This window comes from Haliotis rufescens, unplaced genomic scaffold (assembly GCF_023055435.1).
Source record: "Haliotis rufescens isolate VD_foot unplaced genomic scaffold, xgHalRufe1.0.p SCAF_21, whole genome shotgun sequence".
Classification (NCBI taxonomy): Eukaryota; Metazoa; Mollusca; class Gastropoda; order Lepetellida; family Haliotidae; genus Haliotis; species Haliotis rufescens.
This window is the reverse complement of record NW_025963902.1, coordinates 6,750,690-6,769,133: the sequence shown is the minus strand read 5'-3', so window position 1 is coordinate 6,769,133 and position 18,444 is coordinate 6,750,690. Positions and strand designations below refer to the sequence as shown.

General features: G+C 38.7%; 1 protein-coding gene across 1 annotated transcript; it reads right to left on the bottom strand.

Moving 5' to 3' along the window:
* Positions 1-7,516: 7,516 nt before the first annotated feature.
* LOC124133293 (gastrula zinc finger protein XlCGF57.1-like) lies at positions 7,517-9,707 on the bottom strand. The gene has a single exon (XM_048401317.1). The coding sequence runs from the start codon at positions 9,705-9,707 to the stop codon at positions 8,166-8,168; it is 1,542 nt and encodes a 513-aa protein (XP_048257274.1). The 3' UTR covers positions 7,517-8,165.
* Between the last annotated feature and the right edge of the window lie 8,737 nt (positions 9,708-18,444).

Here is an 18,444-nt window from a genome sequence, read left to right as displayed (position 1 = left end):
GCACTGATAAGGCTTGATTCCACTGTGAACCCTCATGTGGGTCTGCAGGTTACCTGATTGTGTAAATCCTTTCCCACATTCAACACACTGATACGGCTTGATTCCACTGTGAATCCTCATATGTGACTGCAGCTGATGTGAATGTTTAAATCCTTTCCCACATTCAACACACTGATACGGCTTGATTCCACTGTGAATCCTCATGTGGGACTCCAGGCTACCTGACTGTGTAAATCTTTTCCCACATTCAACACACTGATACGGCTTGATTCCAGTGTGAATTCGCATGTGTCTCTGCAGAGCACCTGACTGTGTAAATGTTTTTTCACAAACATTGCACTGATAAGGCTTGATTTCACTGTGAATCCACATGTGTGCCTTCAGGCTGCATGATTGAGTAAATCCTTTCCCACATTCATCACACTGATGAAGCTTGACTTCACTGTGACAAAGCATGTGCCTTTTCATGGCACCTGATTTAATAAATGTTGCCCCACACTTTCCACACTGTGGTCGCTTTGAAGGACCACCACGATCTTTGTGTTGCTGGAGAGCTGTGTCAGCAACACAGTGTTTCTTGAGACGACCTGTTTCCAGCAATTCACTCTCACAGACGGTGATCAAACGTGTTTCAGTAACAGAGGCAGTATTCTGTGGTTGGCTAGGTGCTTCCATTATTAACTTCGTGTTATCGTGTTCACTGAAAACATAAAGAAGTTGTGACGTTCTTTGTATCAAATGAATGCATTTCCTACAGATGTTTCCACAAGAACACCGACAACTCGGGCTGGGGCCATACACAATATGTATAATGATAAACTACCTGATACTGTGTTTCCACATTCAACACATCCATTATATCTTGTACCTTATAATATGTCAATGGTGTCATTTGTTATATTAATCTTTTTTCTATAATCTCTCCCTGAAGTGTATTCACCTACCGTACCATGACTGCTGTAATACTTTAAGGGCACAGGCATCATGCTGTCAAAGGAGAATAGAGATGGCTGTGTTGCAAATATAAATCGCCAACGCTTGAGAATACAATAATGCAAAATCCAGAGGCCAGATATCAGAGCCAATGGGATAGACCCTATCATGCCACCACTATTACTGATAAATAAAGTGAAATTTTTCCAGTTCTTATACTGGGCGTTCCATATTTCCGCTACCCACAGCATATCGGGGGGGGGGGGGTGCATAATCGGCGAAATTTGCGACATCAAAAACTGAAAAACTGTAGCCTCTGGGTACGACCACCTCGGACCGCTGATGTCTCTATTTTGTAAGAAACTAGTACCCTGCCCTTCGCCTGAACAGCGCCAGGGGACCTGTCTTGGTCCTGGAATTGTTTTTGGTCTTTTGATTCACAGAACAATGGACAAATAGACAAATGTCCAACATTAAATATATATTTGTTTATTTTGAAATATTTGTTTGAGTATCTGGTTGATGCCTAACAGTTGCGTCGTGTCCAATAAAGATAGACGGTCAGCCTTCATTGTTTATCTATTCAAGTTGTCATTTATGTCAGGGGAAACACAGTCATTTCAAATTGTGTCGAAAAAGTGTCAGATGTGACTAATTTTCATATTATGAACGAAAATTGGGTGAGACATATTTTAATCGACGTACCAATGTCGCATTAGTGTAATATCGCGGTAACTTTACCTTCAAAAAAGATTAATGAATAGAGGATAAATAATAGATATTCATAAATTACATTATTACAGATGACTATCATTAAGCATCTTGATTTCGTCTGACACAACCATTCTTAGTGAAAAACATAAACATGTTCATAATAAATCAAAATCAGACTAGAATTTGTTCTTTAAAAACAAAATGTTGAAATTAACCAGTCTCCTAATTAATACATGTGATTCTCAATGCTACTGTCAGTTTGAAATGATGGACGTAATTTTAGATTATTAGGGTAATAAAGTCAACCGACTCACCGTCGTTCTATTAATACATGTCCCATGACCTATTTTATATTGAGCTCGAATATGAGGGTTTCCATTTAACACGATACATGTATACTTCCTAGACGAAAAGAGTTGACTGTTTACGAAGTCCAGCATTACCGATGCCCATATTAAGTCAAATGCTCGTTCACGACATAAAATATTTTACTAACAAAACGTTGTTGTTACTATATTTCTCATTTATCAAACCGTTACCAAATATTGATTAGGAATGACTGTACTTATATTTTGGTAACGGGGTAACCGAAGATTTACACAACATATTTAGGTGACACATAAAGTTGGAACAGTGCGCATCAATTTGATGTTCAAAACACTCATAAAACGTTATAGGATATTCAAAATACATTGAATGTACAAAATACATTAACTTCACAATAAACCTACGCACGTAGTTGAAAGTATACAATATATACAAAGAGAAATCAACTTGAAAGAACACATGAAAATGTCTTACCTTCAGATAAAATCAATGAATGATGATATACGAGTTGCTAGCGTTCCAAAATGTATTCAGATGCAGTGTGACTTGGCGCTCGAACTGCACCTACTTATATAGTGGAAGGACGCACAGCAATCGCTGATCGGTTATTTTTCAAAGACATTAATTCCATTTATTATCATCTTTAGTTCCCGGTGAACAATGCAATACAGGTTATCTAGCGGATTATGTTTATTGAAAACAGAGGCTGGCACTTTGAGGGGGGATTATCGTTATTGGTCGGCGTGTTGTTTATCTGGTAAGGACTGTCACGTAAACAGGCATGCATCTACTAAATTATGCCTTGCGACATGTTTTTACAACTGATGTGAGTTGTTTTTTGTGAGACATCCGAAGATTGACTGCAAAGATGCATGTGTGAACTCTTGAATATTATATTTATTTTATTTGGATATGAATTATTAATATTTTCCCTAAGACAATACCAAATAAACACGACTTCAATGTTGATATTTGTGTTAGAACAGTTTGGTCCTTCATGAACAAAACACTATGACAATATACTATCCACGGCAAATTCTCCCCAAGTGAACTCAGTCACAATGGATGACTTCTAAGCGTCGCGGAGTAATGTCCCTTTTCTTTGTGGTGTTTACTACCTCATAATCGTCTTTTCACCTGATAGTGGAAAATGTTTTTTCTTCATTTGTGGAAAGCCATAAATCGTGGCCAGGGAACATATCTGATAATGCTTGCACTTATCGATTTAATTGGTCTGTGCCACGCAACTGACTTCTATTTGTCCATTGCTGATTACAATTCAGTGATAATTAACCCTCTGCGTTCCATTTGTCCATTACTCTTGCTTTTACGTGTACATGTATACATGCTCTCTGCATCCAATCATTCATTCACCTGATGTTCATCATAACATAGTTAACATCAAACATAAAACATTGATAAACAAATAGCTCATTGTCAAGTGTCAATGTTATGACCACTTCGTGGTATATAGGACATTTCCCCACACTGAATAAAAGTGATGTAAACAACAGCCAACATATACTTTATATCACAGTTCTATTAACAAATTGACAAACAATAATACTATTCATCATCACTAAATGCCACCAGCTTTAAGCTGTCACAAATATACACGTATTCTAACCAAGTCTGATCTACCCACTTAGAACGAAAGGAATAAACCCCCTATAAAAACACAGAAATAGTAAAATGTAAACTAGGAACACTGGAGGGACTCGTACAACACGCTTTATAACGGCAGTAATAACAGATCGTTTGATGAAGACCACTATTATAAAGTGTGTGGACGTGTAGGTAACGGTACAGAGCACGTGCAGATGGATACGCTCGAGCTCAACATGCCCATCTCATAACACACTAAAAAAGGCAAAGCTGTCCATCTGGATGGTGTTCCAGTTGAAGTTTTACAGAACTCTCACTGCATAAAATTATTGCATAAATTAGTCAGTTACTGCTTTGATTATTCTGTGTCACCAACACAGTGGAACCAAGGACTTATTAGCCCCATACCAAAAGATAAAAGTGTCCCGACTGATCCTCTGTCGTATAGAGGTATTAATTTCGTTTCTATACCATGTAAAATATATGCAGGCGTTTTGAAAATAGAATCAGGAACTGGCTTGAGAAGAACATTATATTGTCTCAGGAACAAAATGGTTTCCGTTCTGACAAAAACTGTATCGACCATTTGTATACTTCATATAATGTGATAAATAATAGGAAATCTGCTTGACTATGAACCTATGTGTGTTTTATAGGCTTAAAGAAAGTATTTGACACTGCTGACCGCAATTGTCAATGGTTTAAACTTATGTCTGTTGGAGTACAAGGGAAGATATTGAAAGCTGTTCAAGCCCTATATCAAGATGTGAGATGTGCAGTACGCGTTAATGACTATTTAACAGATTCTTTTAATGTTTCCAAGGGTGTTAAGCAAGGTTGCAAATTGTAACCAACTCTATTTTCTATATATAGAAATGATCTAGCCACGGAGATAACAAATCTCAAATGGGGTGAACCACTGGATAACGAAATGTTATCCATTTTGTTATACACTGATGATATTGGGAAGCATATCTCCGAAATATGTTAGATATTGTAATTACTTGGTGTTGAAAATGGCGTTTTAGCATTAATGATGACAACAGAAATTGTCCATTTTCGGAAGAAATCTGTTGTTAGATCTTGTTAGTTATCAGTTTTCGTGTGGCAATACTCACATTTCTTATGATAGCGCTTACCGTTATCTAGGATTGTGTTTTAACGAATATTTAGACATGCATAAGACCGGGAAAGAGCTTTGTAAGTCTGCTCGTAGAGTGTTATCTGCTCTGTACACTTAGTATAATAATGCTGGTGGAATGTCATATGATGTTTTTACGAAGTTGTATAAATCGCTGGTTGAACCAGTTTTGTGTTTTGGTGCCAGTATGTAGGGCTTACATAGTGTTAAAGAAGTTGAGGTTGTGAAAAATAAGGCTGCCAGGATGTTTCTTGGTTTAAATAAATATGCTCCTGTTCTTGCAAGTAGAGGGGATATGGGCTTGTGCTCAGTTTTGGTTACTCAGAAAATAGAATGTTTCAGACTTAAATCTATGCCGCAAGAGCGCCTGCTTAATATTATTCACCGATGGTCTAGATATTTTACCACATCATGGGATTTTAAAATTATGAACCTTTTGAACCAGTATAATGGTACTCACTTACTGCAAATCAGATGGGGTGTTAAACGCTGTGTTAGGTATATTAAAACCTTTTATTTCAAGATGACGCAGTTAATTGGTACACTTCGCTTTGGAATGATACGGGTAATGTGAATGGAAATAAGTTACATACCTACAGAAAATATAAGTGTACACCTTCTGTTGATTTTTATGTTAAAATATTTTGCATAGAGACCACCGCCGTATTTTAGCCAAGTTTAGATGTGAAATTTTTCATTTGTTTGTTGAGACATGCAGATATTCCAAGCCTCCTTTACCACTATCGGAGAGGTTATGTAAATATTGCAATTGTGATTTGGTGGAAGATGAATGTCATTTATTACTACGTATACAATGCAGTTTTTATGAAGATTTACGGTATGATTTATATTGTGCAGCTGAAGAAAACAACCGCAATTATAATGTGATATGAGAAGAAGAAAAAATTATTTACTTAATGAATTCAAATGTTTAACAAAAATTGCTTACCGCAATGCTTTTTAAAATGTTTAAGAGACGACAGTCGTCGCCTTGATTATTAAATTACCTCTCTCTCTACCTATCCTTTCTTTTTCTTTTGTTGTTGAATCGATGAGTTTGTTATTGTTTCCTGTGAGTCTTCTGATTTCGTAGCTTAATTTCCCAGCTCTCACTTTATATGACACTTTAATAAACATTTTACTACTACTATTGGAATTCCTCAGCACTAATACTCAGCATGCTTAGAGAGCATGTGTCAAAATCACAAACCTAAATGAGATCCTCTCTACATGGACACACCCGGTGATTGTTGAGATCACAAATACCATCTACAGTCAGTAAAGATGGCAGTGTATATTCATTTCCAGCATCCTATTAAAATTAGTGGTAAATGTGAGAGTCCCCACCCCACTTCCACTTATTAATTATTAAAAAAAACAAGAACTGTTGGGGGTGGGGAAATGTACCGTTACTAAAATCAAGTGAGTGAGTGAGTGGGTGAGTTTGATTTTACACCGCTTTTATCAATATCCCAGCAATATCACGGCGGGGGACACAAGAAATGGGCTTCACGCATTGTATCCATGTATGGAATCGAACCCGGGTCTTCGACGTGACGAGATAACGCTTTAACCACGAGGCTATCCGCTATCAACAGCATGCCTTGTGGTTTAAAGTGTTCGCTCATCACGTCCAAGACCCGGGTTCGATTCCCGACATGGGTACAATGTGTGAAGCCCATTTATAGTGTCCCCCGCCGTGATATTTCTCGAATATTGCTTAAAGCGGCTTAAAATCAAACTCACTCACTATGGACGTTTCAATGATTGCATCAAACACATCATTAAACTTATCAGAAGACCGCATGCACGTCCGTTACTCGGACTGGCAATGTGTCATTTTGAAGTGGGACCAACGAGACAGGTAGATTAATGGGCTACAGGCTAGACAATATATGCTATCAAAAGCCCACATGGAGACGAGGTCGTGCAACATCACATCATCGTGGGGGACTTTTTCAACAGGATAACGAAAGACAAGTCCACACGATTTCTCTCCGATTAAGCATCTATAGGATGTTTTGGATCGCCGTGTGCCTCGACGGAATCCAACAAACTAAACTAGTTTTCGTTTTTTAAGAGAATAAAAATTCTTTATTCTCAAAAGTCCTTTCATATTGATTTAAACAATGTTTTATTCAGGAATGATCAGTAACATGAAATTCAAAAAGCCTTCGCCATAGAATAAAGTAAAGTTCATGTACTAAAAACCAGAAGCGGCAACTAATTTACATATAAAAAATGCTATATCACAATCACACATCCTTGTCACCCATGCTGGATGGTAGAATCATACACCTGTGTGTACGTCATCTGAGGTTACGTTATTTCAGGCATCATTGTCTACGTCCATGATTGTCACATCCATGATTATCGCCTTTTACAGCAAGCATGGGTTGCTGAAGACCTATTCTACCCCAGATCTTCACGGGTCCTTTCATTACACTGATAAGGCTTAATTCCACAGTGACAGTGATAAGGCTTGAACTAAAACCGGGTAACAAAGTAAGTAAGTCTGTCACCCAGGCTGGCAATCCATGACTGGATTGTCTAGTTCAGACTCGATTATTTACAGACCATATCGCTGGAATATTGCTGAGTGTGGTGTTAAACAACAAACCAACCAACCCACTAATCCAGACTGGCAAGGTGTCGTTTTTGCAGACAGGTGTCTAGTCTGTAGCCCATCATTCTACCTATCAGAAGATCATATTCACGTCTGTTACTCTAACCGACAAGTGTCATTATAGAGTGTGACCAACAAGGGAGTTGATGTTGTTGATTTTATTCAGAAAGAATCAGTAACAGATAATTCAAAAAGTCTACGCCACAGAATATATTTCAGTTCATAGAATCCAGAATTGGCCCTCAGAATCAGGTAATTAAATTGCATATCATATATGTTAAACACCTTAAGAGTGTACCCACGCAGGCTTGAATATAGCCTTTATCACAAAAGGCTCACAAATGTAAAGTTTAAATCTCCTGAATTGACAAAGAAATTGACAAACGTCAATATGAAAATAAAACCACGAAAAACGGAATACCAGAAGGTCTGGTTCGATTTTAGTAAATGGTTTCTACAACTGACAATGTCGTCTAATTAGTAAAGGTTAAAGGCCCCAAATGCTTGCCGTTTTCAAAACGTTTTCCGATGTTGTGACCATGAAAGATTTTGAATAATAATAATGTGTCTTGATGATGGATGAGCATAAACATCTGAGCTACCCACCTTCTTGAAGATATTTATTTTCAAATGATAATAATTTGTATATAAATGGAGAAAGTCTAATCTTGACCCCACTATATCTGTAGTTATGTAGAGCAGATGGAATACACCAATCTCTAGGTGTCAGTAGCCCATGCATGGATTAACGTTTACCCGATAACACGTCTGTTGATTTATCATTTATCAGTTGTTATGCACACTCATTCACTTATGAGATTACAATCCAGAAAGTTCAATATACCGATACGGCTTGATTCCACTGTGAACCCTCATGTGTCTCTGCAGGTTACCTGCCTGTGTAAAGCGTTTCTCACATTCAACACACTGATACGGCTTGATTCCACTGTGAATCCTCATGTGTGACTTCAGGCTACCTGCCTGTGTAAATCGTTTCCCACATTCAACACACTGATATGGCTTGATTCCACTGTGAATCTTCATGTGTGAATGCAGGTTACCAGATTCTGTAAATTCTTTCCCACATTCAACACACTGATACGGCTTGATTCCACTGTGAACCCTCATGTGTGACTGCAGGCTACTTGAATGTGTAAATCGTTTCCCACATTCAACACACTGATACGGCTTGATTCCACTGTGAACCCTCATGTGTGACTGCAGGCTACTTGAATGTGTAAATCGTTTCCCACATTCAACACACTGATACGGCTTGATTCCAGTGTGAATTCGCATGTGTCTCTGCAGGGCATCTGATAGTGTAAATGTTTTTTCACACACAATGCAATGATAAGGCTTCATTCCACTGTGAATCCTCATATGTGACTGCAGCTGATGTGAATGTTTAAATCCTTTCCCACATTCAACACACTGATACGGCTTGATTCCACTGTGAATCCTCATGTGTGACTTCAGGCTACCTGCCTGTGTAAATCCTTTCCCACATTCAACACACTGATATGGCTTGATTCCACTGTGAATCTTCATGTGTGACTGCAGGTTACCAGATTCTGTAAATTCTTTCCCACATTCAACACACTGATACGGCTTGATTCCACTGTGAACCCTCATGTGTGACTGCAGGCTACTTGAATGTGTAAATCGTTTCCCACATTCAACACACTGATACGGCTTGATTCCAGTGTGAATTCGCATGTGTCTCTGCAGGGCACCTGATAGTGTAAATGTTTTTTCACACACAATGCAATGATAAGGCTTGATTCCACTGTGAACCCTCATGTTGGTCTGCAGGTTACCTGATTGTGTAAATCCTTTCCTACATTCAACACACTGATACGGCTTGATTCCACTGTGAATCCTCATATGTGACTGCAGCTGATGTGAATGTTTAAATCCTTTCCCACATTCAACACACTGATACGGCTTGATTCCAGTGTGAATTCGCATGTGTCTCTGCAGGGCATCTGATAGTGTAAATGTTTTTTCACAAACAGTGCACTGATAAGGCTTGATTACACTGTGAATCCACATGTGTGCCTTCAGGCTGCATGATTGAGTAAATCCTTTCCCACATTCATCACACTGATGAAGCTTGACTTCACTGTGACAAAGCATGTGCCTTTTCGTGGCACCTGATTTAATAAATGTTGCCCCACACTTTCCACACTGTGATCGCTTTGAAGGACCACCACGATCTTCCTGGAGATCACCTGTTTCCAGCGTGTCAGCAACACAGTGTTTCTTGAGACGACCTGTTTCCAGCAATTCACTCTCACAGACGGTGATCACACGTGTTTCAGTAACAGAGGCAGTATTCTGTGGTTGGCTAGGTGCTTCCATTATTAACTTCGTGTTATCGTGTTCACTGTAAACATAAAGAAGTTGTGACGTTCTTTTATCAAATCAATGCATTTCCTACAGATGTTTCCACAAGAACACCGACAACTCGGGCTGGGACCATACACAATATGACACAATATGTATAATGATAAACTACCTGATACTGTAAATGTGTTTCCACATTCAACGCATCCATTATATCTTGTATCTTATAATATGTCAATGGTGTCATTTGTTATATTAATCTTTTTTCTATAATCTCTCCCTGAAGTGTATTCACCTACCGTACCATGACTGCTGTAATACTTTAAGGGCACAGGCATCATGCTGTCAAAGGAGAATAGAGATGGCTGTGTTGCAAATATAAATCGCCAACGCTTGAGAATACAATAATGCAAAATCCAGAGGCCAGATATCAGAGCCAATGGGATAGACCCTATCATGCCACCACTATTACTGATAAATAAAGTGAAATTTTTCCAGTTCTTATACTGGGCGTTCCATATTTCCGCTACCCACAGCATATCGGGGGGGGGGGGGGGGGGGGGGGGTGCATAATCGGCGAAATTTGCGACATCAAAAACTGAAAAACTGTAGCCTCTGGGTACGACCACCTCGGACCGCTGATGTCTCTATTTTGTAACAAACTAGTACCCTGCCCTTCGCCTGAACAGCGCCAGGGGACCAGTCTGGGTCCTGGAATTGTTTTGGGTCTTTTGATTCATAGAACATTGACGTCTCATGATTTACCAGGTGTGTGTTAGTGACAAACGATTCACGATATACTCTCGTTCAGAATATAAACAATTGCTTGCCCTGATAATTCCATGTAAAAGCCTTTTGCGCATCTTTCATTGTATACTTCTGACACGAAAGGTTGAGAAATGACAAGGTAATAATGGACAAATGTCCAACATTAAATTTATATTTGTTTATTTTGAAATATTTGTTTGAGTATATGATTGATGCCTAACAGATGCGTCGTGTCCAATAAAGATAGACGGTCAGCCTTCATTGTTTATCTATTCAAGTTGTCATTTATGTCAGGGGAAACACGGTCATTTCAAATTGTGTCGAAAGTGTCAGTGGTGACTAAATTTCATATTATGAACGAAAATTGGGTGAGACATATTTTAATCGACATACCAATGTCGCATTAGTGTAATATCGCGGTAACTTTACCTTCAAAAAAGATTAATGAATAGAGGATAAATAATAGATATTCATAAATTACATTATTACAGATGACTATCATAAAGCATCTTGATTTCGTCTGACACAACCATTCTTAGTGAAAAACATAAACATGTTCATAATAAATGAAAATCAGACTAGAATTTGTTCTTTAAAAACAAAATGTTGAAATTAACCAGTCTCCTAATTAATACACGTGATTCTCAATGCTACTGTCAGTTTGAAATGATGGACGTAATTTTAGATTATTAGGGTAATAAAGTCAACCGACTCACCGTCGTTCTATTAATACATGTCCCATGACCTATTTTATATTGAGCTCGAATATGAGGGTTTCCATTTAACACGATACATGTATACTTCCTAGACGAAAAGAGTTGACTGTTTACGAAGTCCAGCATTACCGATGCCCATATTAAGTCAAATGCTCGTTCACGACATAAAATATTTTACTTACAAAACGTTGTTGTTACTATATTTCTCATTTATCAAACCGTTACCAAATATTGATTAGGAATGACTGTACTTATATTTTGGTAACGGGGTAACCGAAGATTTACACAACATACTTAGGTGACACATATAGTTGGAACAGTGCGCATCAATTTGATGTTCAAAACACTCATAAAACGTAATAGGATATTCAAAATACATTGAATGTACAAAATACATTAACTTCACAATAAACCTACGCACGTAGTTGAAAGTATACAATATATACAAAGAGAAATCAACTTGAAAGAACACATGAAAATGTCTTACCTTCAGATAAAATCAATGAATGATGATATACGAGTTGCTAGCGTTCCAAAATGTATTCAGATGCAGTGTGACTTGGCACTCACTTACTTACTTACTTACTTTGGAGATTTAACGTGCGCTTTCCGACTGATGCGTATTTCGCACACGGGCCCGGCCAGGCCATTTAATGTGTTTCCGAAAGGGGCGAAGGTGGTCTGTGCAACCCAAGAGGGGGGTTTTAGGGGTTGCTTATATAGAATTTGGGAATTTTGAGATTTGGAATAGATGCCGATGGGATTGGGGAGGAGAACTAAGGGAGCTGGGTATGGTGGATGTTTGTTTGTTTATGTGATTTTGATTTGGTGAGTTATTGTGTTTTTAGATGCGTTTTATTAGTTCCGTTTTGATTAAGAATACGCCTAAGGCCTTGAAGTTTTCTAGTTTATTTTGTGGGTTTAGTATTGCTTCTAGAGTTAGAGCCTTGTTTAGATTGAGGGTGGTTTGTAATGCGGTTCGATGTGTTAGGTAGTGTGTGCAGTGGATGAGTGCGTGTTCTGGGGTTTCTGGTTGTTTGCAGTGCGGGCAGTTACCTGTAGTGTGTTTTTTAATTTTTTTTAGGTGGTTATTTAGGTTGGTGTGTCCTGTTTGGAGTTTAGTGATTACTCTGTCGATTTCTTTGGATGGATGGAGAATTTTTGGTTTGGTTAGTGGTTTGCTGAGCACTTTTTTGATTTGGCTATTTGAGTTTAGATATAGGTTATGCCATTTTTTGGTGATTTTTTGCTTGTTTACACTTTTAATTTCTGATTTTGAGATGGGTAAGTTTAAGCTTATTTCTGGGATTTTGAGGGATAGTTTAGCTGCTTTATCTGCGTTTTCATTACCGTATATTCCTACGTGGGCGGGTATCCACAAGAATGTTATTTGTTTGCCTGCCTTAGTTAGGTCGTTGGAGCTTTTAAGTATTTGATTTATTAATTTAGGTCGGTTTTTGGTATTTTTGTTTTGGAGGGCTTGCAGTCCACTTAGGGAGTCGGTAAGTATTAGGATTTTTTTTGTGGTTTTTTGATTCTTGATTATGGACGGCTGAGGCCATGCCCATTAGTTCTGCCGTGAATATTGATTGGTTGTTTGGGAGTCGGAAGGATTGTGTGGTTTTAGTTGGTTGTGTGGTATGGACTCCGAAACCTGTGTGTTTGGAGGTCGGATCTGAGGATCCGTCCGTGTAAATGTGACACCAATTTGGCCAATTTTCGTGTATGTATGCTAGTGTGGTAGTTTTAGCTATGTTTGGGTCGGTTTGTTTATTTATTTGGCTAGCTAGTGTTGTGTCTATTTTGGGTATTTTAAGTTTAGGGGTGAAGATATTTGATTGTTTGCAGTTTTGTTTAAGATTTTTAATTTGGTGTTCATTTAGGTAGTTTGTTATTCTTTGGGATATTGGGGTAAGTAAGGGGTGTTTACGAGCTAGAGCTTGGTTTTTGGGGCTGATGTTTTGGTTTATTAAGTTTTGGATGAGAGGGTTTGATTGGGACGCGGCCCAGAAATTTAAGCTTAGCTGTTCCCTGCGTAGACTTAGTGGCATTTCTCCTGTTAAGGCCTGAAGTGAGGTGTAGGAGGTGCCATGTTGGGTGCGTGTAATTAGTTTGAGAGCCTGATATTGTATTGAGTCAAGTTTTTTAGATAGAGAGTTGTTTAGGGTGTTGTATATGGCGCAGCCGTAGTCTAGTTTTGATCTAATTAGTGATATGTAGAGAGAGAGGAGGGTATCTTTGGATGCTCCCCAGTTAGAACCAGTTAGGCATCTTAGGGTGTTTAGGTCTTTACTGCATTTAGTTGTTAGGTTTTGGATGTGAGCATCCCAGGTGAGATGTTCATCGAAAATAAGTCCTAAGAATTTGGTTTGTTTTTGAAATTTGATTGTTTGATTGTTTAGCTGGAGGATTGGGGAGGCGGGTTTCATGTTTTTATGTTTGAATACTATTCCTGTTGTTTTTTCTGAGTTAAGGGAGAAGCCCCATTTGTCAGCCCACTGTTGTATTTTATTAAGAGATTTTTGGAGTAAATTTTGGACCATGTTCATGCTTTTAGTGCGGATCCAGATGGCTCCATCATCCGCGAATTTTGATGTGTTTACTTTAGGGGATAGGCCCTCGAATAGATCGTTTATCATTATATTGAAGAGGGTGGGGCTGAGGATACTGCCCTGTGGAGTACCATTTTCTAGGGGACATTGGTCCGATAGAGTTTGGTCTATACCCACGGTTATTTTACGATTGTTTAGGAAGTCCTGGATGTAGTTTATTATCTGACCTTTGAGACCTATTTTTTTAAGTTTTTGTATTAGCCCATCGTGCCATACCATGTCGAAAGCTTTAGAGAAGTCTAAGAAGATGCCTGTGGTATATTGTTTATTTAGCTGTCCTGTCTTAATATCTTGTTCTAGTCGGGTGAGGTTATCTAGGGTTGAGCGGCCAGGAGTGAAACCGCTTTGATCTGGGTTTATGATGTTATTTTGGGTTAAGTAATGTTGTAATCTATTTTTAGCCATTGATTCCATTACTTTACATAAGTTTGAAGTTAGGGATATTGGTCTATATGAGTTAGCTTGATTAGCTGGTTTATTAGGTTTAGGGATTGGTATGACTAGGGCCTGTTTCCAGGGAGTAGGAACCTGTCCGTTTAGGTAGATGAGATTGTATAGTTTGAGTAGTGCCTGGAGTAGTTTTAGGGGGAGTTGTTTAATTATTTGGTAAGAAGTTAGGTCTAATCCTGGGGCTGTGCCCTTTTTCCTGTTTTGGATTACGTAGAGGAGCTCCTCCATTGTGTAGGGTTGATTTATTTCTAGATTGTTATTGTTTGGTTCTTTTGTAGGTTTGTTTTCTGTTTTAAGTTTATCTTGGAATTTTTTACTGAAGTTGGTGTTACTGCTAACGGCCGAAAAGTGGTTGGCGAGATTATTTGCTTTTTGGGCGGGGTTGGTTGAGTTGTCAATGTTAGGGTTTTTTTATGTCGTTTTAAGCCTCTGATGGCGTGGATTTTGCGCCAGACCGTTCTGGCATCTGTACGGTTATTTATACCTTCGCAGAATTTTTTCCAGTCTCTACTTTTGGCTATTTGGACTAGTTTTTGAACCTGGTGGTTTAGTTCGTGGGCTATGTTTAAATATTTGTAGTCGCGTTTTGCTTTATTGAAGGCTGATTTACGTTTTCGTCTAGTCTGTTCTATTTCCTCATTCCACCATGGTACCGTCGGTTTGCCTGTCTTAGATGTTTTGAAGGGGATGGAGGTTTTGGCTGCGTTTATTATATAGTCTGTTAGGTTTTTACAATAGGTTTCTGGATCATTATTTTCTATTTCGTTTAGGTTAGCTTCGTTGCAGATATCTTGGAATTGGTCCCAGTTAGCTTTATTGTAATGGAATTTTGGTTCTTGGTTTTCTGTTTGGATTGGTACGTTTGTATTTCCTATGGTTATGTTTATGGGGAAGTGGTCACTACCTAGCGGGACGTCGTGCACTTCCCATTGAGTACTTTGGGCTAGATCTGCGGTGCATATGGTTAGGTCGATAGCCGACATTTTTTGGTTTATCTTATCGTACCTCGTGGGTTGGTTGCTATTAAGGAGTACTAGGTCGTTTGTTTCTATCCATTCGGAGATTAATTTGCCATGATTATCTATTTTATCATCTATGCTCCATGTAGGATGGTGAGCGTTAAAGTCTCCTAGGAATATAGTAGATTTATCGCTTATTTGGAGTAGTTTGTTTAGATCCTCAGGTTGGACTTTTTGTTCCGCCCAGTGGTAAATATTTATGATGTTTATGTTTCGGTTATTTAATGTGATTTTAATGCCGTTGGCTTCTAGGTTTGGCGTGTCTATTTTTATTTCTTCGTAATTTATATCTTCCCTGATAAATATGATTAGTCCTCCTGCGGCTCTTCTTGTTTTCGGTTTAGCTCTGTCAGTTCTAACTGAGTTGTAGTTAGGTAGTGTGAATTTGGATTTTTTTGAGAATTTGGTTTCCTGTATACAAGCAATGTGAGGGCCTTTATTTAGTTTAAATTTAGTTTTTAGTTCATGGCCGTGGGAGGTGAGTCCGTTGGCGTTCCACTGAAAAATATTTAGTCCTTCGAATATTGGGTTCGGGTGATTGGTGATTTATTTTTTATTTTTTATTTTATTCGGTGAGTTCTTTTAGATGGAGGTTAAAGAGGAAGAAGGGAAGATCGGTTAATTTTAGATTGAAAGCTACTTTGTAGAAGGATTTCATGCTAGCTTTTGGTGAGTTTTGACTATGCATGTATGCTAGGAGTAAGGTGAGGTTGTTTAGGTTTTGGGTGTTGGCTGGTTGGGGAGTTTGGTTTGTTTTAGTTGGAGTAGTGTCTATTGTTTCCTCAGTAGTGGAGAAATCTTCGTCATCGGTTAGATTAGGTTTAGCTGATTGAGTTTCCATGGGGGAGGCATGTGATGTGGAGGATTGTGAAGGTGTTTGTGGGATGGGTGTAGCTGATGATTTCATAGTGTTTGTGTTTTGTTGTTGTGCTTGCTTGTGGGAGAGCGTTGTTACCATATGGGCTGTAGGGTGCTTGGATGAGGGTCGTGTTGTGGTGGTCATTTTGAGATTTGTTTTGCATGCGGGGGTTGATGTTTTGGCTATGTGAGATGTGGGAGGGTTCGTGGTTGGTTGAGTGGCTGCTTGTATGTGTGAGGTGGGTGCGGTTTCTCGGTAGGGGCCCCAGACAGAGCTGTCGGTTATGGGTGTGGTGTTTGTTTGTGGGATGGTGTTTGGGTGTGGTGTAGGGAGGAGTGGTTTAGATGCAGGTGTAGCAAATTTTCGTGTTTGGATTTTAGCCGTGTCTATGTTTATGTGTTTGTTGGCCTGCTGGGTGAGTGTGTGTCTGTATGGGCATTGGTTTGAGAGTGAAGTGTGTTGGGTGGATTTGCAGTGGATGCACCAGGGTGTGCATGTGCCTGGGCAGTCTGTTTGTGCGCATTTTTTACATTTAGTTTTACGGTATGTGCATTGGGAGGCAGTGTGGTTGTATTTGAGGCACTTTGTACGTTGCTTAACCTGCTTTATATAGGGTTTGACTTCTAAGTTGGTGTGGGCTCCGAAGGATATGTGTTTGGGGGCTTCAGGGAATTTAGCGGTCTTTTTGAAGTTGATTATGACAATGGAGGTTGGGACCGTTTTTCCGTTTCTAGTTGAGGTTATTCTACGCGTGCTGGTGATTAGGGGCACTCGAACTGCACCTACTTATATAGTGGAAGGACGCACAGCAATCGCTGATCGGTTATTTTTCAAAGACATTAATTCCATTTATTATCACCTTTAGTTCCCGGTGAACAATGCAATACAGGTTATCTAGCGGATTATGGTTATTGAAAACAGAGGCTGGCACTTTGAGGGGGGATTATCGTTATTGGTCGGCGTGTTGTTTATCTGGTAAGGACTGTCACGTAAACAGGCATGCATCTACTAAATTAGGCCTGGCGACATGTTTTTACAACTGATGTGAGTTGTTTTTTGTGAGACATCCGAAGATTGACTGCAAAGATGCATGTGTGAACTCTTAAATATTATATTTATTTTATTTGGATATGAATTATTAATATTTTCCGTAAGACAATACCAAATAAACACGACTTCAATGTTGATATTTGTGTTAGAACAGTTTGGTTCTTCATGAACAAAACACTATGACAATATACTATCCACGGCAAATTCTCCCCAAGTGAACTCAGTCACAATGGATTACTTCTAAGCGTCGCGGAGTAATGTCCCTTTTCTTTGTGATGTTTACTACCTCATAATCGTCTTTTCACCTGATAGTGGAAAATGTTTTTTCTTCATTTGTGGAAAGCCATAAATCGTGGCCAGGGAACATATCTGATAATGCTTGCACTTATCGATTTAATTGGTCTGTGCCACGCAACTGACTTCTATTTGTCCATTGCTGATTACAATTCAGTGATAATTAACCCTCTGTGTTCCATTTGTCCATTACTCTTGCTTTTACGTGTACATGTATACATGCTCTCTGCATCCAATCATTCATTCACCTGATGTTCATCATAACATAGTTAACATCAAACATAAAACATTGATAAACAAATAGCTCATTGTCAAGTGTCAATGTTATGACCACTTCGTGGTATATAGGACATTTCCCCACACTGAGTAAAAGTGATGTAAACAACAGCCAACATATACTTTATATCACAGTTCTATTAACAAATTGACAAACAATAATACTATTCACCATCACTAAATGCCACCAGCTTTAAGCTGTCACAAATATACACGTATTCTAACCAAGTCTGATCTACCCACTTAGAACGAAAGGAATAAACCCCCTAAAAAACACAGAAATAGTAAAATGTAAACTAGGAACACTGGAGGGACTCGTACAACACGCTTTATAACGGCAGTAATAACAGATCGTTTGATGAAGACCACTATTATAAAGTGTGTGGACGTGTAGGTAACGGTACAGAGCACGTGCAGATGGATACGCTCGAGCTCAACATGCCCATCTCATAACACACTAAAAAAGGCAAAGCTGTCCATCTGGATGGTGTTCCAGTTGAAGTTTTACAGAACTCTCACTGCATAAAATTATTGCATAAATTAGTCAGTTACTGCTTTGATTATTCTGTGTCACCAACACAGTGGAACCAAGGACTTATTAGCCCCATACCAAAAGATAAAAGTGTCCCGACTGATCCTCTGTCGTATAGAGGTATTAATTTCGTTTCTATGCCATGTAAAATATATGCAGGCGTTTTGAAAATAGAA

Coding starts and splice junctions, on each gene's coding strand:
- LOC124133293 (XM_048401317.1), bottom strand. CDS start 9,707: ATGGAAGCACCTAGCCAACCACAGAATACTGCCTCTGTTACTGAAACA.